The 25,537-nt window shown below is 54.9% G+C and overlaps 1 protein-coding gene and 1 pseudogene across 1 annotated transcript; one reads left to right on the forward strand and one right to left on the reverse strand.

The window, feature by feature from the left end:
- The first annotated feature begins 5,055 nt into the window (after positions 1-5,055).
- Positions 5,056-5,919, forward strand: LOC103629622 (uncharacterized; annotated as a pseudogene).
- A 16,483-nt stretch (positions 5,920-22,402) lies between these two features.
- LOC100281217 (lipid binding protein) lies at positions 22,403-24,550 on the reverse strand. The gene is given in 3 exon segments (NM_001154136.2): positions 22,403-22,721; positions 22,965-22,991; positions 24,089-24,550. Coding segments are annotated over 3 exon segments (450 nt in total). The 5' UTR covers positions 24,399-24,550; the 3' UTR covers positions 22,403-22,608.
- Between the last annotated feature and the right edge of the window lie 987 nt (positions 24,551-25,537).

Genomic DNA, 25,537 nt, shown 5'->3' on the forward strand with positions numbered 1-25,537 from the left:
ACTTGAGAATTTTGAAAAAGTAGAGTTAGAAATTTTTTTGTTTGTCAAAATACTCTTGTTTGTCTCTTATTGTCAAAAGTTGGTCTCTTGTGGGGGGAATATTTGATTATGGGAAATAGGGGGAGTTTTGGAAATCTTTGAATCAATTTGTCTTTGACAACTCTCTTTATGCCTCAACAAGTGTGTTTGACTTAGAGATAGGGAATTGAGTTTGATTTGCAAAAACAAAACCAAGTGGTGGCAAAGAATGATCCATATATGCCAAAAGTGAATCAAAACAATTTTGAGTTCTCATTTGTATTAATGTTGCACTTCATTTAGTTGCTTTCTATTGTGTTGGCATAAATCACCAAAAAGGGGGAGATTGAAAGGGAAATGTGCCCTTGGGCCATTTCTAAGTATTTTGGTGATTGAGTGCCAACACAAGTGGACTTATGCAAAGTGATGGACAAAGTGCAAATCAAGTAAAAAGGTATGTTTCTAAGACTTAGTACATTGTTTTTTAAGACTAATGTATTGTGTCTAAGTGCTGGGAACAGGAGGAATCAAGTTGGAAAAGAGATGGCTTTGTTCAGCCAAAGGCAGCTCGGTCTGGGTGCACCGGACTGTCCGGTGGTGCACCGGACAGTGTCCGGTGTGCTAGGCCGGCGGCTGTCAACTGGCTGCTCTCAGGAAGCAATTAACAGCGTACGGCTATAAATCACCGGACTGTTCGGTGGTGCATCGGACTGTCCGGTGAGCCAACAGTCGGCCGGGCCAACGGTCGGCCGCGGATTTCGCTCGCGACGCGTGGCAAGAGCCAACGGTCAGAAGGGGCACCGGACTGTCCGGTGTGCACCGGACTGTCCGGTGTGCACCGGACTGTCCGGTGTGCACCGGACAGTGTCCGGTGCGCCAACGGCTCCAAAGCGTCAACGGTCGGCTTCGCCAAAGAAGGAAAGAAATCTGCACCGGACAGTGTCCGGTGGTGCACCGGACTGTTCGGTGCGCCAGGCGACAGAAGGCAAGAATTGCCTTCTTGAAATGCTCTCAATGACTCCTAGCTGCCTTGGGGCTATAAAAGAGACCCCTAGGCGCATGGAGGATAACACCAAGCATTTCTTGAGCATTGTTGATCACTCACACTTCATTCTTGCGCACTTGTTCGACATTCTTAGTGATTTGAGCTCTGTTCTAGTGAGAACCTCGAGATATTGTCTTGAGCTGAAGTCTTGCTCTTGTGTGTGCGTATTTGCTGTGGATTTGAGTGTGTTGCTTCCCTCCCTTTCTCTTGTGCTTCATATTGATTCTTATTGTAAGGGCGAGAGACTCCAAGTTGTGGAGATTCCTCGCAAACGGGAAAAGAGCAAAGTAAAGAAGAACACCGTGGTATTCAAATTGATCATTGGATCACTTGAGAGGAGTTGAGTGCAACTCTCGTCCATTGGGACGCCACAACGTGGAGTAGGCAAGTTTTGTACTTAGCCGAACCACGGGATAAATCCTCGTGTCTCTTGTGCTTGTCTTTATTGTGTCTATTGTGATTCACAAGAGCTCTCCTTTCTACTCACTTGATTTCAGTGTTCTAACTCTTAATCAAGTTTGTGGTGTTAAGTTTTAAGTTTTACAGGATCACCTATTCACCCCCCCCCCTCTAGGTGCTCTCAAAATCCACTGAACAGCTTTCCAATGCTCTTTACCAGGATTAGACATGTATCTAGCAACAACGCTCATAGCATGAGACAAATCGGGACGAGAACAAACCATAGCATACATGAGTGACCCAACAGCACTAGAGTATGGAACTTTTGACATATATTCAAGCTCAGCATCAGTTTCAGCACACTGTTTAGCAGACAGTTTAAAATGAGGAGCCAACGGAGAACTCACAGGTTTAGTATTTTGCATGTTGAAACGACAAAGGACTTTCTCAATATAATTCTTCTGGCTCAAGTACAGCAGTCCAGACTTCCTATCCCTGACTATCTCTATGCCAATAATTTTCTTTGCAGCACCCAGATCCTTCATATCAAATTCGCTACTAAGTTGTGCCTTTAAAGCAGTGATTTCCTTCATGCTCTTGGCAGCAATCAACATATCATCAACATATAGCAGCAAATATGTAGGTGATCCATTAACAAATTTTAGATAAACACAGCTATCATATTGAGACCTCTGAAAGCCCTTAGAAAGCATAAATGAATCAAACCTCTTATACCATTGTCTGGGAGATTGTTTCAGACCATATAAGGACTTCTTCAACCTGCACACATAGTCTTCTTTTCTAGGAACAATGAACCCCTCTGGCTGGTCCATATAAATGTCCTCCTCCAAATCACCATGTAAGAAAGCAGTTTTCACATCTAACTGTTCAAGCTCATAGTCATGTACAACAACAAGACTAAGAAAGGTACGAATTGAACTATGCTTGACAACAGGAGAATAGACATCAGAGTAATCAATTCCTGGAATCTGACTAAAACCTTTTGCAACTAGCCTTGCTTTAAAGCGCGGAGACTCTTTTGGAGTCATACCTTCTTTTCTTTTGAAAATCCATTTGCACTTAATTGCCTTTTTACCAGAAGGCAGCCGAGCTAGTTCCCAAGTGCCATTCTTATCAAGAGACTCCATTTCTTCATGCATAGCACCCATCCACTTTTCACTATCAGTAGACAATATAACTTTTGAATAATTCAATGGTTCCTGAACATTATCAACTTCTTCAGCAACAGCCAAAGCAAAAGCAACATTGCACTCTTGAATCAGTCTTTGGGGCCGAACTATCTGCCTCCTAGTTCGGCCTTCAGCAAGAGACTGGGGATGAGACTCCACAACAGGTGATGAAATTTCAGAAACAGAATTTTCAGCAGGTTCAACAGATGGTGGAGCATGATCATCAACATCCCCCCCGTGCTCCACCTGCACACTGATAGACTCAGAATTCTGGTTGGTAGCACTGGTAGATACAACCGAAGGGAACATAGCAGATTCATTGAACACAACGTTTCTACTAAAAAATGCCTTCTGTGTATCAGGATTCCACAATTTATATGCTTTAACACCAGATCCATAACCCAAGAAAACACACTTAATTGCTCTAGGCTCAAGTTTACCATTATCAACATGTGCATATGCAGTACAACCAAACACTCTCAACTGAGAATAATCATAGGGGGAACCAGACCAAACCTCAATTGGAGTTTTCTTATCGATATGAGTGGATAGTGAACAATTGATCAAATGACAAGCAGTGGAAGCGGCCTCAGCCCAAAACTTTCGGCTCAAACCTGAGTTGGACAACATACACCGAGCCTTGGAGATTATTGTTCTGTTCATACGCTCTGCCACACCGTTCTGCTGAGGTGTATATGGTATAGTGTGGTGCCTCACATTGCCCTCCTTCCTGCAGAAAGAGTTAAAATCACAAGAACAAAACTCCATACCATTGTCAGTTCTCAGAACCTTCAGCTTCCTCTCAGTCTGCTTCTCAACCATAGTCTTCCAAACCTTGAAAGACTCAAAGGCATCTGATTTTTGCTTAAGAAAATAAGGCCAAACTCTGTGTGAATTATCATCAATGATAGTCAACATGTAACGAGCACCACCATGGGAAGGTATACGTGACGGCCCCCACAAATCAGCATGAACATAATCAAGAATATTTTCGGTATTATGAATAGCAGAACTGAATTTTACCCTTTTATGCTTACCGAAAACACAGTGCTCACAGAAATCAAGAGTATCAGCATGGCAACCATCAAGAAGGCCTCTCTTGCTCAATTCTGCCAAACCAGGTGCACTCATATGGCCAAGGCGCATATGCCAAATTTTAGTAGTCTCAGAATCAGATGCAACAACAGCATTAGCAGAGCCAGAACTACCTCGAAGCACATATAAGTTTTCAGCTTTCAAATCACCTTTAATAACCACAAGAGAGCCTTTTGTTACCTTTATGACACTGTCACCAGCGGTATACTTGTAGCCCTTTGTGTCCAGAGTACTCAGAGAGATGAGGTTCCTGGACATGGATGGAACATGCCGCACTTCAGTTAATGTGCGTACAATCCCATCGAACATCTTGATCTGCACGGTGCCCATGCCAACAACAGTGCAAGGGGAATTATCACCCATCCGAAGAGTACCTCCGTTCTGCACAGCTTCATAGGTACTAAACAGAGATTTTTTAGTGCAAACATGATACGAGCAAGCAGAATCGAGGATCCATTGGGCATCATCAGCAGCGCAACCAGCAAAGGCAATAAGAACATCACCATTATCAGAATTATTTTCGGATGCAACAGAGATAGTACCTCCAGTCTTACCCTTCTCCTTGTTCCTCTTCTCCTTGTTCTGCAGTTTGTAACAGTTCTCAATTACATGGTTCGTCTTCTTGCAGTATTTGCAAAATAATTCATCGGATGGCCCCCTTAACTTGGAGCGACCCCTCTGGTTCTTCAAGAAGAGCTAGGTCTTCATCATCAAACTTTACCTCCATAGACGTCAGATCGGCCACGATCTCCTTAAACACCGATATGTTCATCAGAACGGAGCCTCCTTCCTGCAACTTGTGGGAGAACAACTTCATTTTGACATGCATCTTGCTGGTCAGATCCTTTGACATACATATCGACTCCAGCTTCAACCAGAGAGCAGCGACGGTTTTCTCCGCCAGAACCTCCTGCAGAATATTGTTAGACAGATGAAGGTGAATATGTGCGAGCGCCTTACGATCCTTGTGCCTCTCTTCATCAGTCCACGTCCTGGCATCCTTGTTGCCAAATCCATCTAGGGCATCATCCAGGTCGCGATCAGATTGCGAGAGAATTGCCCGCATCTTCACCTGCCACAGCGAGAAACGCGTGTCGAGATCCAGCAGCGGAAGATCGTACTTCATTGTCGTCGACATCCGTGCGCCGGCAGGAAACCCTAGCACACCGATCACCAAACAACCAAAGCTCTGATACCACTTGTTATAAAAATGAATGCGACACAAAGAGGATCAATCATAGAGAAGACATGGATTTAACGTGGAAAACCCCTCTAAAGCGAAGGGGGAAAAAACACGGGCGCCGGCCAGCAACTTCTCACTATTTTCGGGTGGTTACAGATCACAGGAGATTTACAATTGATATAATTATCTCCTGCGGCTTATAAAGATATTTATAGAGGTGAAACACTAAAACGATCCGTACCACGGGGGCTCCGCCCCCGCACCCCCAGCCTCCCGGCGACGGGCTCGCCAACTTGACCGCCTTCTTCAGAATTTGGATCACAAACTCAACAACCCCTTCATCAACCTTCCCCACTCTCAAGTCTCAATCAGTAGCTTCATTCATTCATCACCCACCCCTCCCCCTGACCTCTCTCACTCACCATCTCCACACAGACACACACAAGAAGCAAAATCCAAGAAAGAAGAAGATCGGTGGGCGGTGTCCATGGAGAAGTGCAGGTCGGTGCCGCACGAGCACTCGTCGCCGTACTACGGCGGCGGCGGCGGCGGCGGGCCCGGGCAGGCCGGCAAGTCGTACAGCTTCAACGGGCCGAGCGGCCGCGACGACCCGGAGCCGAAGCGGCGGCGCCGGGTGGCGGCGTACAACGTGCTTGCCGCGCAGGGCCGGATCAAGACAACCGTCCGCGGCAGCGTCAAGTGTCTCAAGTCCAAGATCTCTCCGATGTCCAGTACGGCGGCCTCTGAGCCTGAGCCTACTGCTGCATTGCATGCAATCCATCGTACACCTACACCACACACACCGAGACACACACATATATGTATATGCAAGAATGGTGGTGCTCATACACATGCGATTGTATATGTACGCGCAAGTTATATGCGTGCTGTAGCAACGGCAACGCCCAAGCTAGACGACAGCTGCTGCATATGCATATATAGGAGTCTCATCAGTCACAGCTAGCTAGTTAGCTAGCGTGCTTGCTTTCTAGACCGGCCTGTGCGTTTCCAGTTTTCTTTCCTTTTTTTTGCTCTGCCAGAAATGAAAACGGTGGCTGGCTGTACCTGTACTCTGCTTGGATTGGATCGATCTGCACATCGAGTTGTATCGATCACTGATCATGCTCTTGCTCTGGTCTGCTTTGCCTTTCTAGTTTCCGCAGTTGTTTGGTAGTGTTTCGTGTTTTGGAAGTGGTGGGTTTGCGGTGATTGAAATTCGGCCTTCCTGGAATCCTGGTCTGGATCCGCATGGAAAGGCGAAATCCGAAATGTCTCTCTTCATCTTTGTGCGTGTGGGTGCGGGGGACCAAAAGATGCCCGCTCTTGAGTAATGCCGGGAATTGGGCCGGTGGGCCGCGCCGGACAATCCCGGTCTGAGCCCGTGGTGCCAAACAGGTTCAGGCTAAAAAAGTCCAAAAAAAAAATTAGTCCGTACTGTGCTTGTCGGGAACTATAATTAGGGGTACCCTCAAAACTCCTAATTCTCAGCTGGTAACCCCATCAGCACAAAGCTGCAAAGGCCTGATGGGTGCGACTAAGTCAGGGATCTGTCCATTCGAGGGACTCGATCACGCCTCGCCTAAACCCAGCCTCGGGCAAGGGCAGCCGACCCCGGAGGATCTACGTCTCGCCCGAGGCCCCCCTCCAGTGACGAACATACTTCCGGCTCGCCCGAGGCCCAGTCTTCGCCAAAAAGCAACCCTGGCCAAATCGTCACGCCAACCGACCAAATCGCAGGGGCATTTAATGCAAAGGTGGCCTGACACCTTTATCCTGACGCGCGCCCTTCAGTCGACAGAGCCGAAGTGACCGCAGTCACTTCGCCGCTCCACTGACCGGCCTGACAGAAGGACAGCGCCGCCTGCGCCGCTCCGACTGCTGTGCCACTCGACAGAGTGAGGCTGACAGGCAGCCAGGCCCGGCCTCAGGCACCATAGGAAACTCCGCTTCGCCCGACCCAGGGCTCGGACTCGGGCTCAGCCCCGGAAGACGGCGAACTCCGCTCCGCCCGACCCAGGGCTCGGACTCGGGCTCAGTCCCGGAAGACGGCGAACTCCGCTCCGACCGACCAAGGGCTCGGACTCGGGCTCAGCCCCGGAAGACGGCGAACTCCGCTCCGCCCGACCCAGGGCTCGAACTCGGGCTCAGCCCCGGAAGACGGCGAACTCCGCTCTGCCCAACCCAGGGCTCGGACTCGGGCTCAGCACCGAAAGACGACGAACTCCGTTTTGCCCGACCCCAGGGCTCGGACTCAGCCCTGGCCTCAGCCGACGGTCTTCGCCTCGCCCGACCCAGGGGTTCGGACTCGTCCTCGGCCTCGGAAGATAGACTCGACCTCGACCTCGAAGGAGCCTCCACATCGCCCAACCTAGGGCACGGACCGACCACGTCAACAGGAGGCGTCATCATTACCCTACCCCAAGCTGACTCAGGCTACGGGAAACAAGACCGGCGTCCCATCTGGCTCGCTCCGCCAGACAAGCAATGCTGGCGCCCTGCACGCTCTATGATGACGGCGGCTCTCAGCCCCTTTACGGAAGCAAGAGGACGTCAGCAAGGACTCGACAGCTCCGACAGCTGTCCTTCCGCCAGGCTCCAGCGCTCCTCCGACGGCCACGACACCACACGAACCGGGTGCCAAAACCTCTCCAGCTGCCACGATGGCATGTACTTAGGGCGCTAGCTCTCCTCCGCTAGACACGTTAGCACTCTGCTACACCCCCATTGTACACCTGGATCCTCTCCTTACGCCTATAAAAGGAAGGACCAGGGCCCTCTTACAGAGGGTTGGCCGCGCGGGGAAGAGGACGGGACAGGCGCTCGCGTGAGGTCGCTCGCTCCCTCCCGCGTGGACGCTTGTAACCCCCTACTGCAAGCGCACCCGACCTGGGCGCGGGACAAACACGGAGGCCGCGGGATTTCCACCTCTCTCTCTCCGGCTGCCTTTTCCCCCCTTCGCGCTCCGACTCGCGCCGACCCATCTGGGCTGGGGCACGCGGCGACAGTTTACTCGTCGGTCCAGGGACCCCCCGGTCTCGAAACACCGACAGTTGGCGCGCCAGGTAGGGGCCTGCTGCGTGTTGACAAACAACTTCCCGTCAAGCTCCAGATGGGCAGTCTCCAGCAACCTTTCCAGCCCGGGACGGTGCTCCGTTTCGGGAGTCTTGAGTTCATGTCCCTCGACGGCAGCTACGACATGATACTCCTTCCCCCGCCGTGCGACAACGACAATGGCGGCCGACAGCCCGCCCGCCGGCGGCGGAATCGACAACGTCTTCCCCGCGCGGTGGAAAAACAACATTCGAGCTCACGCGGCCCTCTCCCCTGCCGACGGAGGAGGAGGCAGGGCAACCAAGGCCAAGCAGGAGGCGGCACCTCGTCGGCTGTCGAGCAAGTCGACGGCGCCGGCGCCCCAACGGGGGGCACGTCGGGCATCGACCTCGCGTCTGAGACGAAGACGAGCGTCGTCTCCCCGCAACACACCAATCCCAAGCAAACGGACGACGCCAGCACGCTCGCGAAAGGCTTGCTGGGCGTCAGCCTCGTACCTGAGACGACGGTGCAGTCAGTCCCTGACGTGACTTCGTCGCCGCCCGTCGACCAAGAGGTACCCACCGATTCCCATCTCACGCCTTTTGGATTCAGCCTCGACCCGCCAAGCGACTTCGCTTTGGCGGGCGCTCTCGTAGAGGCGAGTCCAAACCCTCTGGGGTATCGTATGCGGTCGCCCTGGGACCGGCTGACGGACGCCTCGACCTATGGGCCCTCGGGGTTCGAGGAAGACGACATGCCCGACTTCTGTTGGGATTTCTCCGGACTTCGTGACCCCAGTGCCATGCGGGACTTCATGACCGCATGCGACTACTGCCTTTCCGACTGTTCCGACGGTAGCCGCAGCCTCGACGACGAGGACTGCGGCCCAAGTCGTGAATGTTTCCACGTCGATCTAGGGGGTCCCTCCGAAGGCAACCATCTTGGTATGCCGGAGAACGGTGATCTCCCTAGGCCTGTGCCTCGCGTTGACATCCTACAGGAGCTAGCTGTGGTCCCCGTTCAGGCGGGGGGTCATGACCCACAGCTCGAGCAAATCCGCGGGGTACAGGCCAGGCTCGACGAGGGAGCAGGAACACTTGAGCCGATCCGCCGGGACGTCGGGCAGGAATGGGCGGGCCAACCTCCGGCCGGGGAAGTGCGTCATCTACCCCAGGGCTTCCAGCACCGCATCGCCGACGATGTCAGGGCGAGGCCGCCACCCGCTTCCAGTGGAGTCGGCCAAAACCTAGCAGCAGCAGCAGCAATGCTTCTCCGCGTGATGCCGGAGCCATCAACCACCAAGGGGCGGCGAATCCAGGGAGAGCTCAAGAATCTCCTGGAGGGTGCCGCGGTCCGACGTGCCGAAAGCTCCGCCTCCCGAAGGCAGGGGTACCCCTCGGAGCATCGCGCCGCGACTTCCCGATTCATGCGGGAAGCCTCGGTCCACACCGGGCACATGCGCAACACAGCGCCTGCGGCCCCGGGTCGCCTCGGCAACGAGCACCATCACCGCGACCGTCGGGCCCACCTCGACGAGAGGGTGCGCCGAGGCTACCACCCCAGGCGTGGGGGACGCTACGACAGCGGGGAGGATCGGAGTCCCTCGCCCGAACCACCCGGTCCGCAGGCTTTCAGCCGCGCCATACGACGGGCGTCGTTCCCGACCCGGTTCCGACCCCCGACTACTATCACAAAGTACTCGGGGGAGACGAGACCGGAACTGTGGCTCGCGGACTACCGGCTGGCCTGCCAACTGGGTGGAACGGACGATGACAACCTCATCATCCGCAACCTCCCCTTGTTCCTCTCCGACACCGCTCGCGCCTGATTGGAGCACCTGCCTCCGGGGCAGATCTCCAACTGGGACGACCTGGTCCAAGCCTTCGCCAGCAATTTCCGGGGCACGTACGTGCGCCCTAGGAACTCCTGGGACCTTCGAAGCTGCCGACAGCAGCCGGGAGAGTCTCTTCGGGACTACATCCGGCGATTCTCGAAGCAGCGCACCGAGCTGCCCAACATCACCGATTCAGATGTCATCGGCGCGTTCCTCGCCGGCACCACTTGCCGCGACCTGGACAACAAGCTGGGTCGAAAGACCCCCACCAGGGCGAGCGAGCTGATGGACATCGCCACCAAGTTTGCCTCTGGCCAGGAGGCGGTTGAGGCTATCTTCCGGAAGGACAAGCAGCCCCAGGGACGCCCACCGGAAGGTGCCCCCGAGGCATCAACTCAGCGCGGCGCCAAGAAGAAGGGCAAGAAGAAGTCACAAGCGAAACGTGACGCCGCCGACGCGGACCTTGTCGTCGCCGCCGAGTACAAGAACCCTCGGAAACCCCCCGGAGGTGCCAACCTCTTCGACAAGATGCTCAAGGAGCCGTGCCCCTATCATCAGGGGCCCGTCAAGCACACCCTTGAGGAGTGCGCCATGCTTCGGCGCCACTTCCATAGGGCCGGGCCACCCGCGGAGGGTGGCAGGGCTCGCGACGACGACAAGAAGGAAGATCACCAGGCAGGAGAGTTCCCCGAGGTCCGCGACTGCTTCATGATCTATGGTGGGCAAGCGGCGAACGCCTCGGCTCGGCACCGCAAGCAAGAGCGTCGGGAGGTCTGTTCGGTAAAGGTGGCGACGCCAGTCTACCTAGACTGGTCCGACAAGCCCATCACCTTCGACCAAGCCGACCACCCCGACCACGTGTCGAGCCCGGGGAAATACCCGCTCGTTGTCGACCCCATCATCGGTGACGTTAGGCTCACCAAGGTCCTCATGGACGGAGGCAGCAGCCTCAACATCATCTACGCCGAGACCCTCGGGCTCCTGCGTGTTGATCTGTCCTCGGTCCGAGCAGGCGCTGCGCCTTTCCACGGGATCATCCCCGGGAAGCGCGTCCAGCCCCTCGGACAACTCGACCTTCCCGTCTGCTTCAGAACACCCTCCAACTTCCGAAGGGAGACTCTCACGTTCGAGGTGGTCGGGTTCCGAGGAACCTACCACGCAGTATTGGGGAGGCCATGCTACGCGAAGTTCATGGCCGTCCCCAACTACACCTACCTCAAGCTCAAGATGCCGAGCCCCAACGGGGTCATCACCGTCGGCCCCACGTACCGACACGCGTTTGAATGTGACGTGGAGTGCGTGGAGTACGCCGAGGCCCTCGCCGAATCCGAGGCCCTCATCGCCGACCTGGAGAGCCTCTCTAAGGAGGTGCCAGACGTGAAGCGCCACGCCGGCAACTTCGAGCCAGCGGAGACGGTTAAGTCCGTCCCCCTCGACCCCAGCAGCGACGCCTCCAAGCAGATCCGGATCGGCTTCGAGCTCGATCCCAAATAGGAAGCAGTGCTCGTCGACTTTCTCCACGCAAACGCCGACGTTTTCGCGTGGAGTCCCTCGGACATGCCAGGCATACCGAGGGATGTCGCCGAGCACTCGCTGGATATCCGAGCTTGAGCCCGACCCGTGAAGCAGCCTCTGCGCCGATTCGACGAAGAAAAGCGCAGAGCCATAGGCGAGGAGATCCACAAGCTAATGGCGGCAGGGTTCATCAAAGAGGCATTCCATCCCGAATGGCTTGCCAACCCTGTGCTTGTGAAAAAGAAAGGAGGGAAATGGCAGATGTGTGTAGACTACACCGGTCTAAACAAAGCATGTCCGAAGGTTCCCTACCCTCTGCCTCGCATCGATCAAATTGTGGATTCCACTGCTGGGTGCGAAACCCTGTCTTTCCTCGATGCCTACTCAGGGTATCACCAAATCAGGATGAAAGAGTTCGACCAGCTCGCGACTTCTTTCATCACACCCTTCGGCATGTACTGCTATGTCACCATGCCGTTCGGCTTGAGGAATGTGGGTGCGACGTACCAGCGGTGCATGAACCATGTGTTCGGCGAACACATTGGCCGGACGGTCGAGGCCTACGTCGATGACATCGTAGTCAAGACGAGGAAAGCCTCCGACCTCCTTTCCAACCTTGAAGTGACATTCTGATGTCTCAAGGCGAAAGGCGTGAAGCTCAATCCCGAAAAGTATGTCTTCGGGGTACCCCGAGGCATGCTCTTGGGGTTCATCGTCTCCGAGCGGGGCATCGAAGCCAACCCGGAGAAGATCGCGGCCATCACCAGCATGGGGCCCATCAAGGACTTGAAAGGCGTACAGAGAGTCACGAGATGTCTTGCGGCTCTGAGCCGCTTCATCTCGCGCCTCGGCGAAAGAGGTCTGCCTCTGTACCGCCTCTTAAGGAAGGCTGAGTGCTTCACTTGGACCCCTGAGGCCAAGGAAGCCCTCGGGAACCTGAAGGCGCTCCTCACGAACGCGCCCATCTTGGTGCCCCCCGCTGCCGGAGAAGCCCTCTTGATCTACGTCGCCGCGACCACTCAGGTGGTTAGCGCCGCGATTGTGGTTAAGAGACGAGAAGAGGGGCATGCATTGCCTGTCCAAAGGCCAGTCTACTTCATCAACGAGGTACTGTCCGAGACCAAGATCCGCTACCCACAAGTTCAGAAGTTGTTATACGCGGTGATCCTGACGCGGCGGAAGTTGCGACACTACTTTGAGTCTCATCCGGTAACTGTGGTGTCATCCTTCCCCCTGGGGGAGATCATCCAGTGCCGAGAGGCCTCGGGTAGAATCGCAAAGTGGGTGGTGGAAATCATGGGCGAAACAATCTCGTTCGCCCCTCGGAAGGCCATCAAGTCCCAGGTCTTGGCGGACTTCGTGGCTGAATGGGTCGACACCCAGCTCCCAACAGTTCTGATCCAGCCGGAACTCTGGACCATGTTCTTCGACGGGTCGCTGATGAAGACAGGAGCCGGCACAGGCCTACTCTTCATCTCGCCCCTCGGGAAGCACCTACACTATGTGCTACGCCTCCATTCCCCGGCGTCCAACAATGTGGCTGGGTACGAGGCTCTGGTCAACGGGTTGCGGATCGCCATCGAGCTAGGGGTCCGATGCCTCGACGCTCGCGGTGACTCGCAGCTCGTCATCGACCAAGTCATGAAGAACTCCCACTGCCGCGACCCGAAGATGGAGGCCTACTGCGATGAGGTTCGGCGCCTGGAAGACAAGTTCTACGGGCTCAAGCTCAACCACATCGCCCGGCGCTACAACGAGACTGCGGACAAGCTCGCTAAAATAGCCTCGGGGCGAACAACGGTTCCCCCGGATGTCTTCTCCCGAGACCTGCATCAACCCTCCGTCAAGATCGACGACACGCCCGAGCCCAAGGCACCCTCGGCCCAGCCCGAGGTACCCTCGGCTCAGTCCGAGGCACCCTCGGCCCCCGAGGGTGAGGCACTGCGCGTCGAGGAGGAGCGAAGCGGGGTCACGCCTAATCGAAACTGGCAGACCCCGTACCTGCAATATCTCCACCGAGGAGAGCTACCCCTCAACCGAGCCGAAGCTCAGCGGTTGGCGCGACGTGCCAAGTTGTTCGTCTTGCTAGGAGATGGGAAGGAGCTCTACCACCGCAGCCCCTCAGGCATCCTCCAGCGATGCATCCCCATCGCCGAAGGTCAGGAGCTCCTACGAGAGATACACTCGGGGGCTTGCAGCCATCACGCAGCACCTCGAGCTCTTGTTGGAAACGCCTTCCGACAAGGTTTCTACTGGCCGACGGCGGTGGCCGACGCCACTAGAATTGTCCGCACCTGCGAAGGGTGTCAGTTCTACGCGAGGCAGACCCACCTGCCCGCTCAGGCCCTGCAGATGATACCCATCACCTGGCCCTTTGCTGTGTGGGGTCTGGACCTCGTCGGCCCCTTGCAGAAGGCGCCCGGGGGCTACACGCACCTGTTGGTCGCCATCGACAAATTCTCCAAGTGGATCGAGGTTCGACCCCTAAACAGCATCAGGTCCGAACAGGCGGTGGCGTTCTTCACCAACATCATCCATCGTTTTGGGGTCCCGAACTCCATCATCACCGACAATGGCACCCAGTTCACCGGCAGAAAGTTCCTAGACTTCTGCAAGGATCACCACATCCGGGTGGACTGGACCGCCGTGGCTCACCCCATGACGAATGGGCAAGTAGAGCGTGCCAACGGCATGATCCTACAAGGACTCAAGCCTCGGATCTACAACGACCTCAACAAGTTCGGCAAGCGATGGATGAAGGAACTCCCCTCGGTGGTCTGGAGTCTGAGGACAACGCTGAGCCGAGCCACGGGCTTCACGCCGTTCTTTCTAGTCTATGGGGCCGAGGCCATCTTGCCCACAGACTTAGAATACGGTTCCCTGAGGACGAGGGCCTACGCCGACCAAAGCAACCAAGCTAGTCGAGAAGACTCGCTGGACCAGCTGGAAGAGGCTCGGGACATGGCCTTACTACACTCGGCGCGGTACCAGCAGTCCCTGCGACGCTACCACGCCCGAGGGGTCCGATCCCGAGACCTCCAGGTGGGCGACCTGGTGCTTCGGCTGCGACAGGACACCCGAGGGCGGCACAAGCTCACGCCTCCCTGGGAAGGGCCGTTCGTCATCACCAAATTTCTGAAGCCCGGAACGTACAAGCTGGCCAACAGTCAAGGCGAGGTCTACAGCAACGCTTGGAACATCCAACAGCTACGTCGCTTTTACCCTTAAGATGCTTTCAAGTTGTTCGTATACCTCGTTCCCACGCAAAGTTTAGTCATCAAGGAAGGGTCAGCCTTGCCTCGGCAAAGCCCGACCCTCCCTCGGGGGCTAAAAGGGGGGAACCCCCTCTGCGTCGAAATTTTTCCTCGAAAAAAGATCTTTTCTGCCAGAATGTCTTTCGTGCTTTTCGACTACTTCGAAAGTGGATCCTAAAAACGGCGGAGTACACGTAAGCAGCCAAGGCTGACCGAGCCGAGGGACTCCTACGCCTCCAGGATACGGATACCTCACTCATCACCTTCTGCGATAAGTAACTCGCGTTCAGATAAGTGATTCCGCGGACCGAACAAGTCTTCACGCTCGAAAGCTCTTCTGCCGAAGCGATTCTCCGGGCCTTCTCGACTGCGTCGGTGACAGAACCCCATGGATGGGCAAGAGCGCGCGTAAGCGGCAAGGCCAACCGAGCCGAGGGATTCCTACGCCTCCGGGATACGGATACCTCACTCATCGCCTCCCGTGAAAAGCAACTCTCGCTCGCACAGACAATTCTGTTACCGACGAAAAAGTCCAGATACTCGAAACAAGAGGAAAAGAAGCGCAGCTTTACAACACGGCGAGGGTGTGTTTGGGCCTCGGCGGCCGCAGAAAACACACACTACAAGATAATCCGATCCTTCAGGCTCGGATCTTGACAGTTGAAGGGAGCAGCAGCGCCCTCGGCGTCAACTACACCTTCGACGAGGTCCGACCTAGCCTCGGACGGCGACGCGGTCCGAGGATCTCCACTCTGAAGGACGACGTCATCATCACGCCCGGGCCATCGCCGCCAGGGTCTTCTCCAAGAATCCGGCTCGAGCAGGCGGCTCGGCCGGTCACCCCGAGGCCTCGGCCAGCTGTCCCCCGAAGACATCAGCCCGGCCCGAGGCCTCGGCGACTCAATTCCGGCGTCGGTCCCGCCATTGGACGACCTGGCCAGGCTCTGGCCGACCAAGTCTTCTTTTAGAGCCAACTCTGCCTCTGTCCGTGCTGACACCGCTACCCCTGGCTTCGGCTCATCGAAGAGCGGCCGAGGGGTTCCTTTAACTAAGCAAGAGAAGCCTCGGACAGCAAGGCCTACCGAGCCGAGGGACTCCTACGCCTCCGGGATACGGATCCCTCACTCGTCACCTTTGTACGGGGCGACTCACGCTTGGTGAAGCGGTTCAGACAACCAACAGGTGAGTCTTAGTGCTCGAAAATGAGGAAAAAACACGGCTCCGTGCCAAAAATACATACATGTTCAGGCCCCGACAGCCACAATGAACAAAAGACCGGAACTCCGGTTCCACCTCCGCAGGTACAAACAACCCCACACAATTGGGGGGCCTGCGGAGCAACAGAAGACCGACGAACGGCTCGCCGTCGCCCGCTCCAACAGCGGCGACGACGACGACTTCTGCTCCGGGGGGCCGAACAGCAGCAGCGATGACCTCAGGGCGGATGTTGCTGCCTTGAGGCCCTCGCCCGTGCCCTCACTCGTGAGGCAAGGACGGGCAGAAGGCCGTAGAGTTGGAGGTCGGTCCGTGGGCGGCCCCAGCCATCTCGTCGGCGGAAGAACCTCTTCCAGCTGCCGTGGCGGAAGGCGGCGCCGGGAGCGGTTCCGAAGCCACTCGGGTCAGAGAGCCAGGCACGCGGCAGCTGCCAGCGCCACGAATGGCGAACGCCCTTCCCCCCGATCACTGAGGGAAGGAGCGGGCCGCCGCCCGCGTAGGGGCCGACCCCGACTCGGCACACTCCCCTCCCCAGCACTGATGATGAAAATCCTTGAGGCTGAGGGAGGGGCAGAGGCCGCAGCCCGGCTTGCTTTCCCCTGCCATCGAACTGGAGGTCACCGTCTTGGGTGACCGCCGGCGGAGGGGTGCAGCCGGGCTGCATGATGAAAATCCTTGAAGCCGAACGATGGCTGAAAGGTACCAACTTCCACGAAGTTGCGTTCCTCCAACGACAAGGCGGAAGCATTGCGGGTGTCCCCCATCCGGGGGCTCGTAAGGCGGAAAGACACGATGCATAAGGGAGAGCGAAGACATGGTCGCCTTTCAAGGGGGTCACCCTCCTTTTAAAGGCGATTCTCCCTACTTGTGTCCCCAGCCGTCGTGGGCTGAGTCTTCTCCAACACGCTTCAAGGTCCTACCCCTACAGCGCGGGGGCTGGGTCCCACGCGTCATGCAAGCTGGCCCAAAGCAGAAGAAGCCAAACCACCGCGCGCGGTGCATGCAAAAGCTCAGCGGTTACGAGCATTCCTCCACTTTCGCCCAGACCAGCGGGCGAAAGGGCGGGCAGCCATGCAGGCGGCATGCAACCGCGCCAAGTGGGCGCGCCCCTCCGACTTCCAACGCACCCAGCATGGAGGCCCACTCCCACGCGTCATGCAACCGGCGCGCCGGTCGCTACGTGCAAGCAACTGCACTGCCACTCGCACCACTGCCACGCCTCCTCGACTACGGAACCAGTACCGCGACTCGAGGCAACCCTGCATACGATCCAGCAGTGCCAGCCAGGCGCGACGGTCAATACGGCCAAAAATGGGCCGACAGTAATGGCGGTGGCAGGCGGGCAGGAGCAGCGGTCACGTTGTCAGCCAAGCTCACGTCCCGTCCAGGGGCAGCGAGAGAACCCTCTCTCACGGCGTGAAGACGACGCGCCCGCGTTTCGTTCCTCGAACGGCTCGCGCACGCGCAACGGTCGCCCCGCGAACTACTCGCCCCGTCGCATTAACTCTGCGGCGAGACAAGCGGCGCCTCTGGCAGGAGAAGCAAGCGACGCTTCGCCTTCGCCATAATGACCGCGTCCAAAGAGGTACGCCATGACAATCGATTTCGTATCCTTTTCCTTTTCCTCTTTCTCTCTCTTACAACTGAGACCGGGAAAGGGGGATACCTCGAAAAGGATCCTTCTCCGTGAAGGAAACAGGCTCCGAGCCTCCCTACTGATCAGAGGTTCAAAGGCTGGCCCCTCGGAGGGGTTTAACAGCCGCCTCAGAGCGCGTGGGCCCCGCACCCACTACTGGTCAGAGGTTCGAAGGCCGGCCCCTCGGAAGGGTTCGACGACCGCCTCACGCTACTCGGGCTCCGCGCCCACTACTGATCAGGGGTTCGTAGGCTGGCCCCCGAAGGGTTCACAGCAGCCTCAGACACAGAGCGAGGGATGACCCTGGGTACGTTCGATACATAACCAAGGCTCGGGCTACGCTCCCGAGGTACCCTAGGACATTTCTGAGACCAGCGGGAACGATCTTGTAACGGAATCCCATCAGAGGGAGGCATCGAGCCCTCGGACCCCGTCGAAAGGGGACCGGGTCCGACAGATCACCCGCAGGTACTTTTGAGCGCGCCTCCGGGCCTCTAGCCGACCCCTAACAAATGGGGCACGGGCGTCCACTCGGATCACCCGCCAGCAGCTCACCGGAGACACCATGTTCGGCGCCCTCCGAGGGCAACATGGCGCTTTCCCCCCTCCTCCTTGTGGAAAGGCGACGCAGGGGCGTATGTAAAAAAGTCGAGTCTGTCCTTGACCGTCCTCTCACCCTGTGCAGAGACTCGGGGGCTGCTCTCGCAAACCCGGCTCCGGCCAAACCGTTGACAGCGTCAACATGCCAGCCTGAGAACTTGGGACCCGACCGTGCACCCGGGCTACGGCTAGCTCGCATGAGGGAACGACTAGACCAGCCGAAGCATTGCGCGAGGCATTAAGACCTCGGAGGAGTCAAACCACTCCTCCGAGGCCTCGGGGGCTACACCCGGCGGGTGCGCTCGCGCACCCACCGGAACAAAACGCAACCGAGAAAGGCTGGTCCCCTTGCAAAAAAGTGCGACAAAAGCCTCCAAGCGAGTGTTAACACTCCCTTCGAGGCTCGGGGGCTACTGTCGGGGACCATAATTAGGGGTACCCTCAAGACTCCTAATTCTCAGCTGGTAACCCCCATCAGCACAAAGCTGCAAAGGCCTGATGGGTGCGACTAAGTCAGGGATCTGTCCATTCGAGGGACTCGATCACGCCTCGCCCGAGCCCAACCTCGGGCAAGGGCAGCCGACCCCGGAGGATCCACGTCTCGCCCGAGGCCCCCCTCCAGCGACGAACATACTTCCGGCTCGCCCGAGGCCCAATCTTCGCCAAGAAGCAACCCTGGCCAAATCGCCACGCCAACCGACCAAATCGCAGGGGCATTTAATGCAAAGGTGGCCTGACACCTTTATCCTGACGCGCGCCCTTCAGTCGACAGAGCCGAAGTGACCGCAGTCACTTCGTCGCTCCACTGACCGGCCTGATAGAAGGACAGCGCCGCCTGCGCCGCTCCGACTGCTGTGCCACTCGACAGAGTGAGGCTGACAGGCAGCCAGGCCCGGCCTCAGGCACCATAGGAAACTCCGCTCCGCCCGACCCAAGGCTCGGACTCGGGCTCAGCCCCGGAAGACGGCGAACTCCGCTCCGCCCGACCCAGGGCTCGGACTCGGGCTCAGCCCCGGAAGACTGCGAACTCCGCTCCGCCCGACCCAGGGCTCGGACTCGGGCTCAGCCCCGAAAGACGGCGAACTCCGCTCCGCCCGACCCAGGGCTCGGACTCGGGCTCAGCCCTGGAAGACGATGAACTCCGCTCCGCCCGACCCAGGGCTCGTACTCGGGCTCAGCCCTGGAAGACGACGAACTCCATTTCGCCCGACCCTAGGGCTCGGACTCAGCCCTGGCCTCAGCCGACGGTCTCCGCCTCGCCCGACCCAGGGGCTCGGACTCGACCTCGGCCTCAGAAGACAGACTCGACCTCGACCTCGGAGGAGCATCCACATCGCCCAACCTAGGGCACGGACCGACCACGTCAACAGGAGGTGCCATCATTACCCTACCCCAAGCTGACTCAGGCTACGGGAAACAAGACCGGCGTCCCATCTGGCTCGCTCCGCCAGACAAGCAATGATGGCGCCCCGCACGCTCTATGACGACGGCGGCTCTCAGCCCCCTTTCGGAAGCAAGAGGACGTTAGCAAGGACTCGACAGCTCCGACAGCTGTCCTTCCGCCAGGCTCCAGCGCTCCTCCGACGGCCACGACACCACACGAACCGGGTGCCAAAACCTCTCCGGCTGCCACGATGGCATGTACTTAGGGCGCTATCTCTCCTCCGCTAGACACGTTAGCACTCTGCTACACCCCCCATTGTACACCTGGATCCTCTCCTTACGCCTATAAAAGGAAGGACCAGGGCCCTCTTACAGAGGGTTGGCCGCGCGGGGAAGAGGACGGGACAGGCGCTCGCGTGAGGCCGCTCGCTCCCTCCCGCGTGGACGCTTGTAACCCTCTACTGCAAGCGCACCCGACCTGGGCGCGGGACAACCACGGAGGCCGCGGGATTTCCACCTCTCTCTCTCCGGCTGCCTTTTCCCCCTTCGCGCTCCATCTCGCGCCGACCCATCTAGGCTGGGGCACGCGGCGACAGTTTACTCGTCGGTCCAGGGACCCCCGGTCTCGAAACGTCGACAGTGCTTGAAGTGTAAAAACTACTAGTCGGTTACTCGTGCGTTGCGACGGATCACAACAATACCCACGTAAATTATCTATCAAAAAGATCTCAAGAATTTTTTATTGGTTGTCTCCACTCTTCGCATAATATTTTTTATGAACGCACAAGTATCATAGGCAGCAAATTAGAGACCCTCATCCCTCGCCTCCCCCACTTCTAAAGTTTCGTAGAGCAGGAGGGGGCCGAAAATGGACACGACGAAGACCTGGGCATTTGGAGGCGACATAGGTAGTATTCCGCTAGATATATCGGGAGAGAGCACGCAAGCGGAGAAAGAAGCCAGGCAGAGCAGCTCCAAACCAAGAGGCACCCGTACCAGGCGTCAGTCCGAGAAGTGCGAGAGAATGCGGGTGTCTTCCCAGCCCTGGACCGCCGAAGCGACACAACACCACCACCAACTCCGTAGCATATGTCGACTGCTACCACGCTACGGGCGTTAGTTGTCCAATATTTCAGATCTGGACTCATCATCGTTAAGATAACCTAAGCGTGGCAGGCGCCACCATGTCCTCCTCGACGGCATGCACGGAGAAAGGCCAGGAGCATGACTGACTCGCCCCGTACCCGCGTCGACGAGCGTCAGTCGGCTCGCGGCTGCGAGCGTGGGCGGGAGCAGCAGGTTGGGGAGGAAGAATAGGGCAAAGGCCGAGAAGACGAACGGGACGTCCGACAACGGGAGCAGCAGGTTGGGGAGCGTGCATTAGCTAGTGCGCGAGTCGGTGTCGGGGCTAGTGTCGGACGAATACGGGGAGGAGGCGCCTGCTCCTACGCCCTCTGCCGAAAATAGGGTGGCGCAGAGGTGGAGGCATGAGGGGAGAGAGAAAAGAAGTAGAATGGCGAACGAGGTGGTGGCAACTGAAGCGAGGACCATCATTATCGTGCGGATGTATAGATGGTCAAATGGGTCGTGTCTGGCGCCCGAGGCACGGCCCACTTAATAGTGCCTGGGCCAACCCGACACAAGCGTCGTGCGGTGCTTGGGCCGTAGCCTCGGCCCTTAGTACTGGCCCGACCTGACACAATTATTTTTTTATTTTACAAAAAAATCATATATACATATGTACAATTTATATTCAATATTATAAATACATGAGCATTATGTTCTACTGGTTAGACAGCTTTGTCCAATGTCTTCCACCCTTCTTTCATCAGTGTGTGGGTTCAAACCCCACCTCCTGCACTCAGGGGCGGATGCAAGGGGTGGGCAAGGTGGGCCATGGCCCCACCTCAATTTTTTTAACCCCTTATACCTAGGTTTAGGTACACAGCAAAATAAACAAACTTTTGTATAGTTAGCGTGGACAAATCTAATAAAAACTAGATTTTGATCTATTTTTCTCTCGACGTTTCACTGCTCAGTCCACTCTTCACCTGAGCCATTTGATTCTCTTCCCTAGCGCAAGCCCACTCGTGGCTCACTCACTTATTCGGTCATCGACTGACCAGTAAGTCGGTGACCTAACCCGCCCGCTGCAGCGCACCTTGCCTTCTCATCACCCATCAGCTCGTCGACTCGTCGGGATCCTGCACACAACATTGATATTTTGCCTCCTAGTCCGCATCAGCAGATGGGCAAGCTGTTGGTGGGATCGTGGCGTCACCTGCCTCTCGCTAACTCATTAGGGTCTCTGCGCGCCGTCGCAAGTCGCAACACGACAATGGCTGTCGCTTGCCATCACCGATGCGTCTGCTCTGCCCTAGTGTCTCGTCCTCAGTCAGTCCACCTATTTTCTCTCTTTAGATGTACTTTAGGTAGCCAAAAAGGTTTTTTGGTATTCATATCATTTTTGAAAACACTAGATATTATTATTTAGCATTCATGTTAATATCATTAATCTACAGTTACGGTCTAGCTTGATGATTTGTCTCATGCACTGTCGGCCTCACCTAGAATTTTGTTCTGCGTCCGCCACTGCCTGCACTGCTTTTTAACATACCCCATCTAATGGATTAGATGGTTTGCTTGCACAGAAGGACTGCTTGCATAGCAGTCGTTGCCGAACTAAAAACAGATATAGTGTCGTGCTCATTCTTATCTTAAAAATATTGGACTATATTCCCAGCACTACTCTTGAGCAGAGATGACGTAGGCCGTTGGCAGGCTGAACGAATAATAGGTAGAAATAGCGATTCTGGAGAGATGGTTATTGGTCCACGTAATGATACGAGGCAACCGGGCTCCAGAATTCAGAGGTTGCTCAAGCTCAACTGTAGTGGCTGCTTCGCGTTCCATGTAGCTATCAGCGGACAAAGTGGTTCAGTGATCTGTACTGGTGAGAGTACATTGGTAACCAAGCACATACTGACATACACAACACATAGTAGCAACTAGCCAGAAACCTTCCATTTAATTGTGCAGAGTCTAACACGAACACCACGAAGGAACCAATGAGAAATTCTGATCTCATCAGACACACAGCACAGCAAAACAAATGTTGATCGTATCGTATGTGCAAGTGAAATCATCTACTGTGGGATAAGACAAGCAACAAGCATTGCCGCCCGTTGCAGCATGCGGAGCTTTTAATTTACGCCAATAATACAGACCACAGAGCTAGGAACAAGCTCGTCACCAGTCCCGCGAAACTGGCCGGCAGAGCGCGACGGGCGGCGTTGCTGCTGCCGCCTGATGGCGGCGAACCTGCAAGTGCAATGCAAGGAGGGTTGTGAGAACGAAGTTGCATGCCTTTTGTCTAGCTAGTTAGCTAGGTGTGCCCGGTTGGAAAACGTAGAGCGAGGATCACTCAATGCATGTCGCTTCCTGTTTCAGATGCAGTTGTTGTTGGCATATTAATTATGCAGTTGTTGAGATGCAGTTTTATGTGAAGACTTCACAAAACCCAAAGTGTTGTAACTGAAGCACAGCAAGCTAAGAGGGGGTTACCTGGAGGAGACTGCGTAGGAGAAAGGCCTGTAAAAACGAAAGTTTAAAGGCGTTTATCAAAAGATGTACATCAAATTTGTTTGAATTAAAGAAAAAAAAAACTATGAGCAGCTACTAAATTTCTGAACCCCGGCCTATGAAGTTCGACCCTCAGTGTAGAGGAAAGTACTTAAGCATAAGCAAGGGTCTGTTTCTGAATGGACTTGTAAATATTATCCTAGATTCCTACTGCGAAGACTAGACTGAGAGCTAGAAAATTTACGGTTGAGGAGATAAGTCATAGAAAAATTAATTTATGACTCAACTTACTAAAAAAAATATCATTTAAAGAGGAATTAATTTAAAAGACACATTCCTTAACATAATGAACATCGATCACGGAATCATTTGGATGTTGGCACCTAGTACTAGTGTTTCCCCCCTCGTTGGCATTGACCTGTGGAGATGCCGAAATTGCCTACGCCACTAGCAACTAACGCGGAAACGCAAGTCACGGACCCTTTTGCACACTTGTCCGTCCTTGTGTGTTGCTGGCTTGCTGCTCAATCACTTGCATCGAGAAGCTAAAACTCAGCAAGCATCACTGGGCTCAACTGCTCAAGTTTAGTCCATTGTTAAATTATATAGACTGAATTTAGACTAATTAAAATTTCTTTTTTTTCTATTAGGTTTCTACTTTATCAATTAATATCCGTTAGTTTTTTATATCGTGATTAGTTTATGTTTAGTACTTCTATTTGTCATCTAAATTATAGACTAGAGTTTAGTTTAGTCTGTACAAACATCTCTTAAGTCTAGCTGATGCCTACTTGTGCGGACCGATCACTGTAAATTACAGTTTAAACTCTAAAGATGATTGCTTCACCTACTTTGGCAACCGATCACCATTTTTTTAAAAAGGCTTCAGTTCATATCTTTTTTTTTTGGTCTGAGAAGGAAATTACGGAGGAGAGAGATTCCCCGCCTGGATCGCATTGAAAATCATGGAAACTCTGTCACAGAGCAGAGCTCCGGTATTGATCGGAGTCGCGTGACTCCCGAGTGATTACACATGAACGGAAGGCAACTGATCGCCATTAACCGGATGCGGGAAAACCTGGTTTTCAAAATGGAAGTAGAATTACCCTTGCAGGCGGCGGTGGTGTCGCTGAGGCCGCAACGCTTGGAGAGGCCGAGGGCCTGGTCGAGGCTGATGTTGAAGGCCTTGAAGATCTCCGGCGAGGCGTAGAGGTCGCAGAGGCACTTGAGGTCGTTCTGGACGGCGTCCTTGAGCGGGCCGCAGCAGGTATCCGGCGGCGTCCCCGTCGTGTTCATGTACGGCGAGCACGGGATCAGCTTCTCCGCGCAGTTCGGCGTCTGCGCCGCCGCTCGGGGCGCCAGCACGCCCATCACCGCCACCAGCGCCACTGCCGCCGCCGCCATCCGCATCGCCATCTCTCTTCTGTGGAGCGTACCTGCGTGGACACTGGACTGCCTCCCCCTCTTCTCTCTGCCTCTCCTCTCTCTCTCTTCCCCCTCTTGTGTCTTTTGGGGAGGAAAGGAGGAGATGAAGCCAGGAAAGGTTGGTGGTGCAGTGTGCTTTTGACGGTTTTGCTTTCGGAGAGACTGTTCAGACGTGTAGTACTTTTTTAGCGGAAACATTCAAAGATGGCATGCCTACTTTTCGTTATCATTTGTATTTTGCGGGAATACATTCATACTATATGTATTTGTCGTTTGAAAGTTGGCAAATTATATCATATTATTTTTCTATAGTGGCATTCTTGGTCTTGGAAGGTGGCAGGTTGCAATACGTAAAATAATATTCCTATTGACCATAATGCGACTTTCTTGCTTTCCACATCATCAATATCTTTCGTGCAACGCGTAGATTAATATCAATCGAAACAATAGCTTTCTTGTCGGACTTTTCTAGGTCAACAAAAGCAACGCGTAGATTAGTTGGATGGTTTTTTTTAATCTGTTCACCTGAATTTATTTTAGAATTTAACTCTGTATTTTTTTAGTGGTCGACGCATATGATAACTTCAGCATTCGAGATTTAACGATCAAACTCAGTTCTTCAACGTGCTCATAGGGTAGAGTCGTATGTGTGCGTTCGTTTATTCAAGCGTATATAAATTTCCAATGATTATTAGATTCTCTCTACATCCAGATTCTTCTTACAACCATATTTTTATAAAAAGCTGGTCGAACCAAACAGGACCGCTTTTCAGCTTTTTTGAACCAAACGCTTCTCTAAAGAAATGGAGAAAAATCATTATAGAAACACCCTGAACTACACAAACCGAATTTGTACTCGAAAAATGCGTTCGTGTATTTGCCACCCAGAATTCATCATGTTATAGAATTTCTGAGCTAAGCCGCCGTTCTCGGTTCTCACAGCCCAGCTGCAAATTGTCTCGGAAGAACGTGATCGTTCAGCGCATACCGGATCGCAAAGGCAGCTCCACTGTTACGTTCTAGAAGAGCCCGCGCGCCACCACGTCGTCAGTCAATCGCTTTGGTGATGCTAAATAATTGGCTGATTTTTCAAACGACTGGACCAGAACCACCTGTCGCAGTCGTTCGAA

The sequence above is a fragment of the Zea mays genome, chromosome 6 (genome assembly GCF_902167145.1).
Source record: "Zea mays cultivar B73 chromosome 6, Zm-B73-REFERENCE-NAM-5.0, whole genome shotgun sequence".
Taxonomy (NCBI): Eukaryota; Viridiplantae; Streptophyta; class Magnoliopsida; order Poales; family Poaceae; genus Zea; species Zea mays.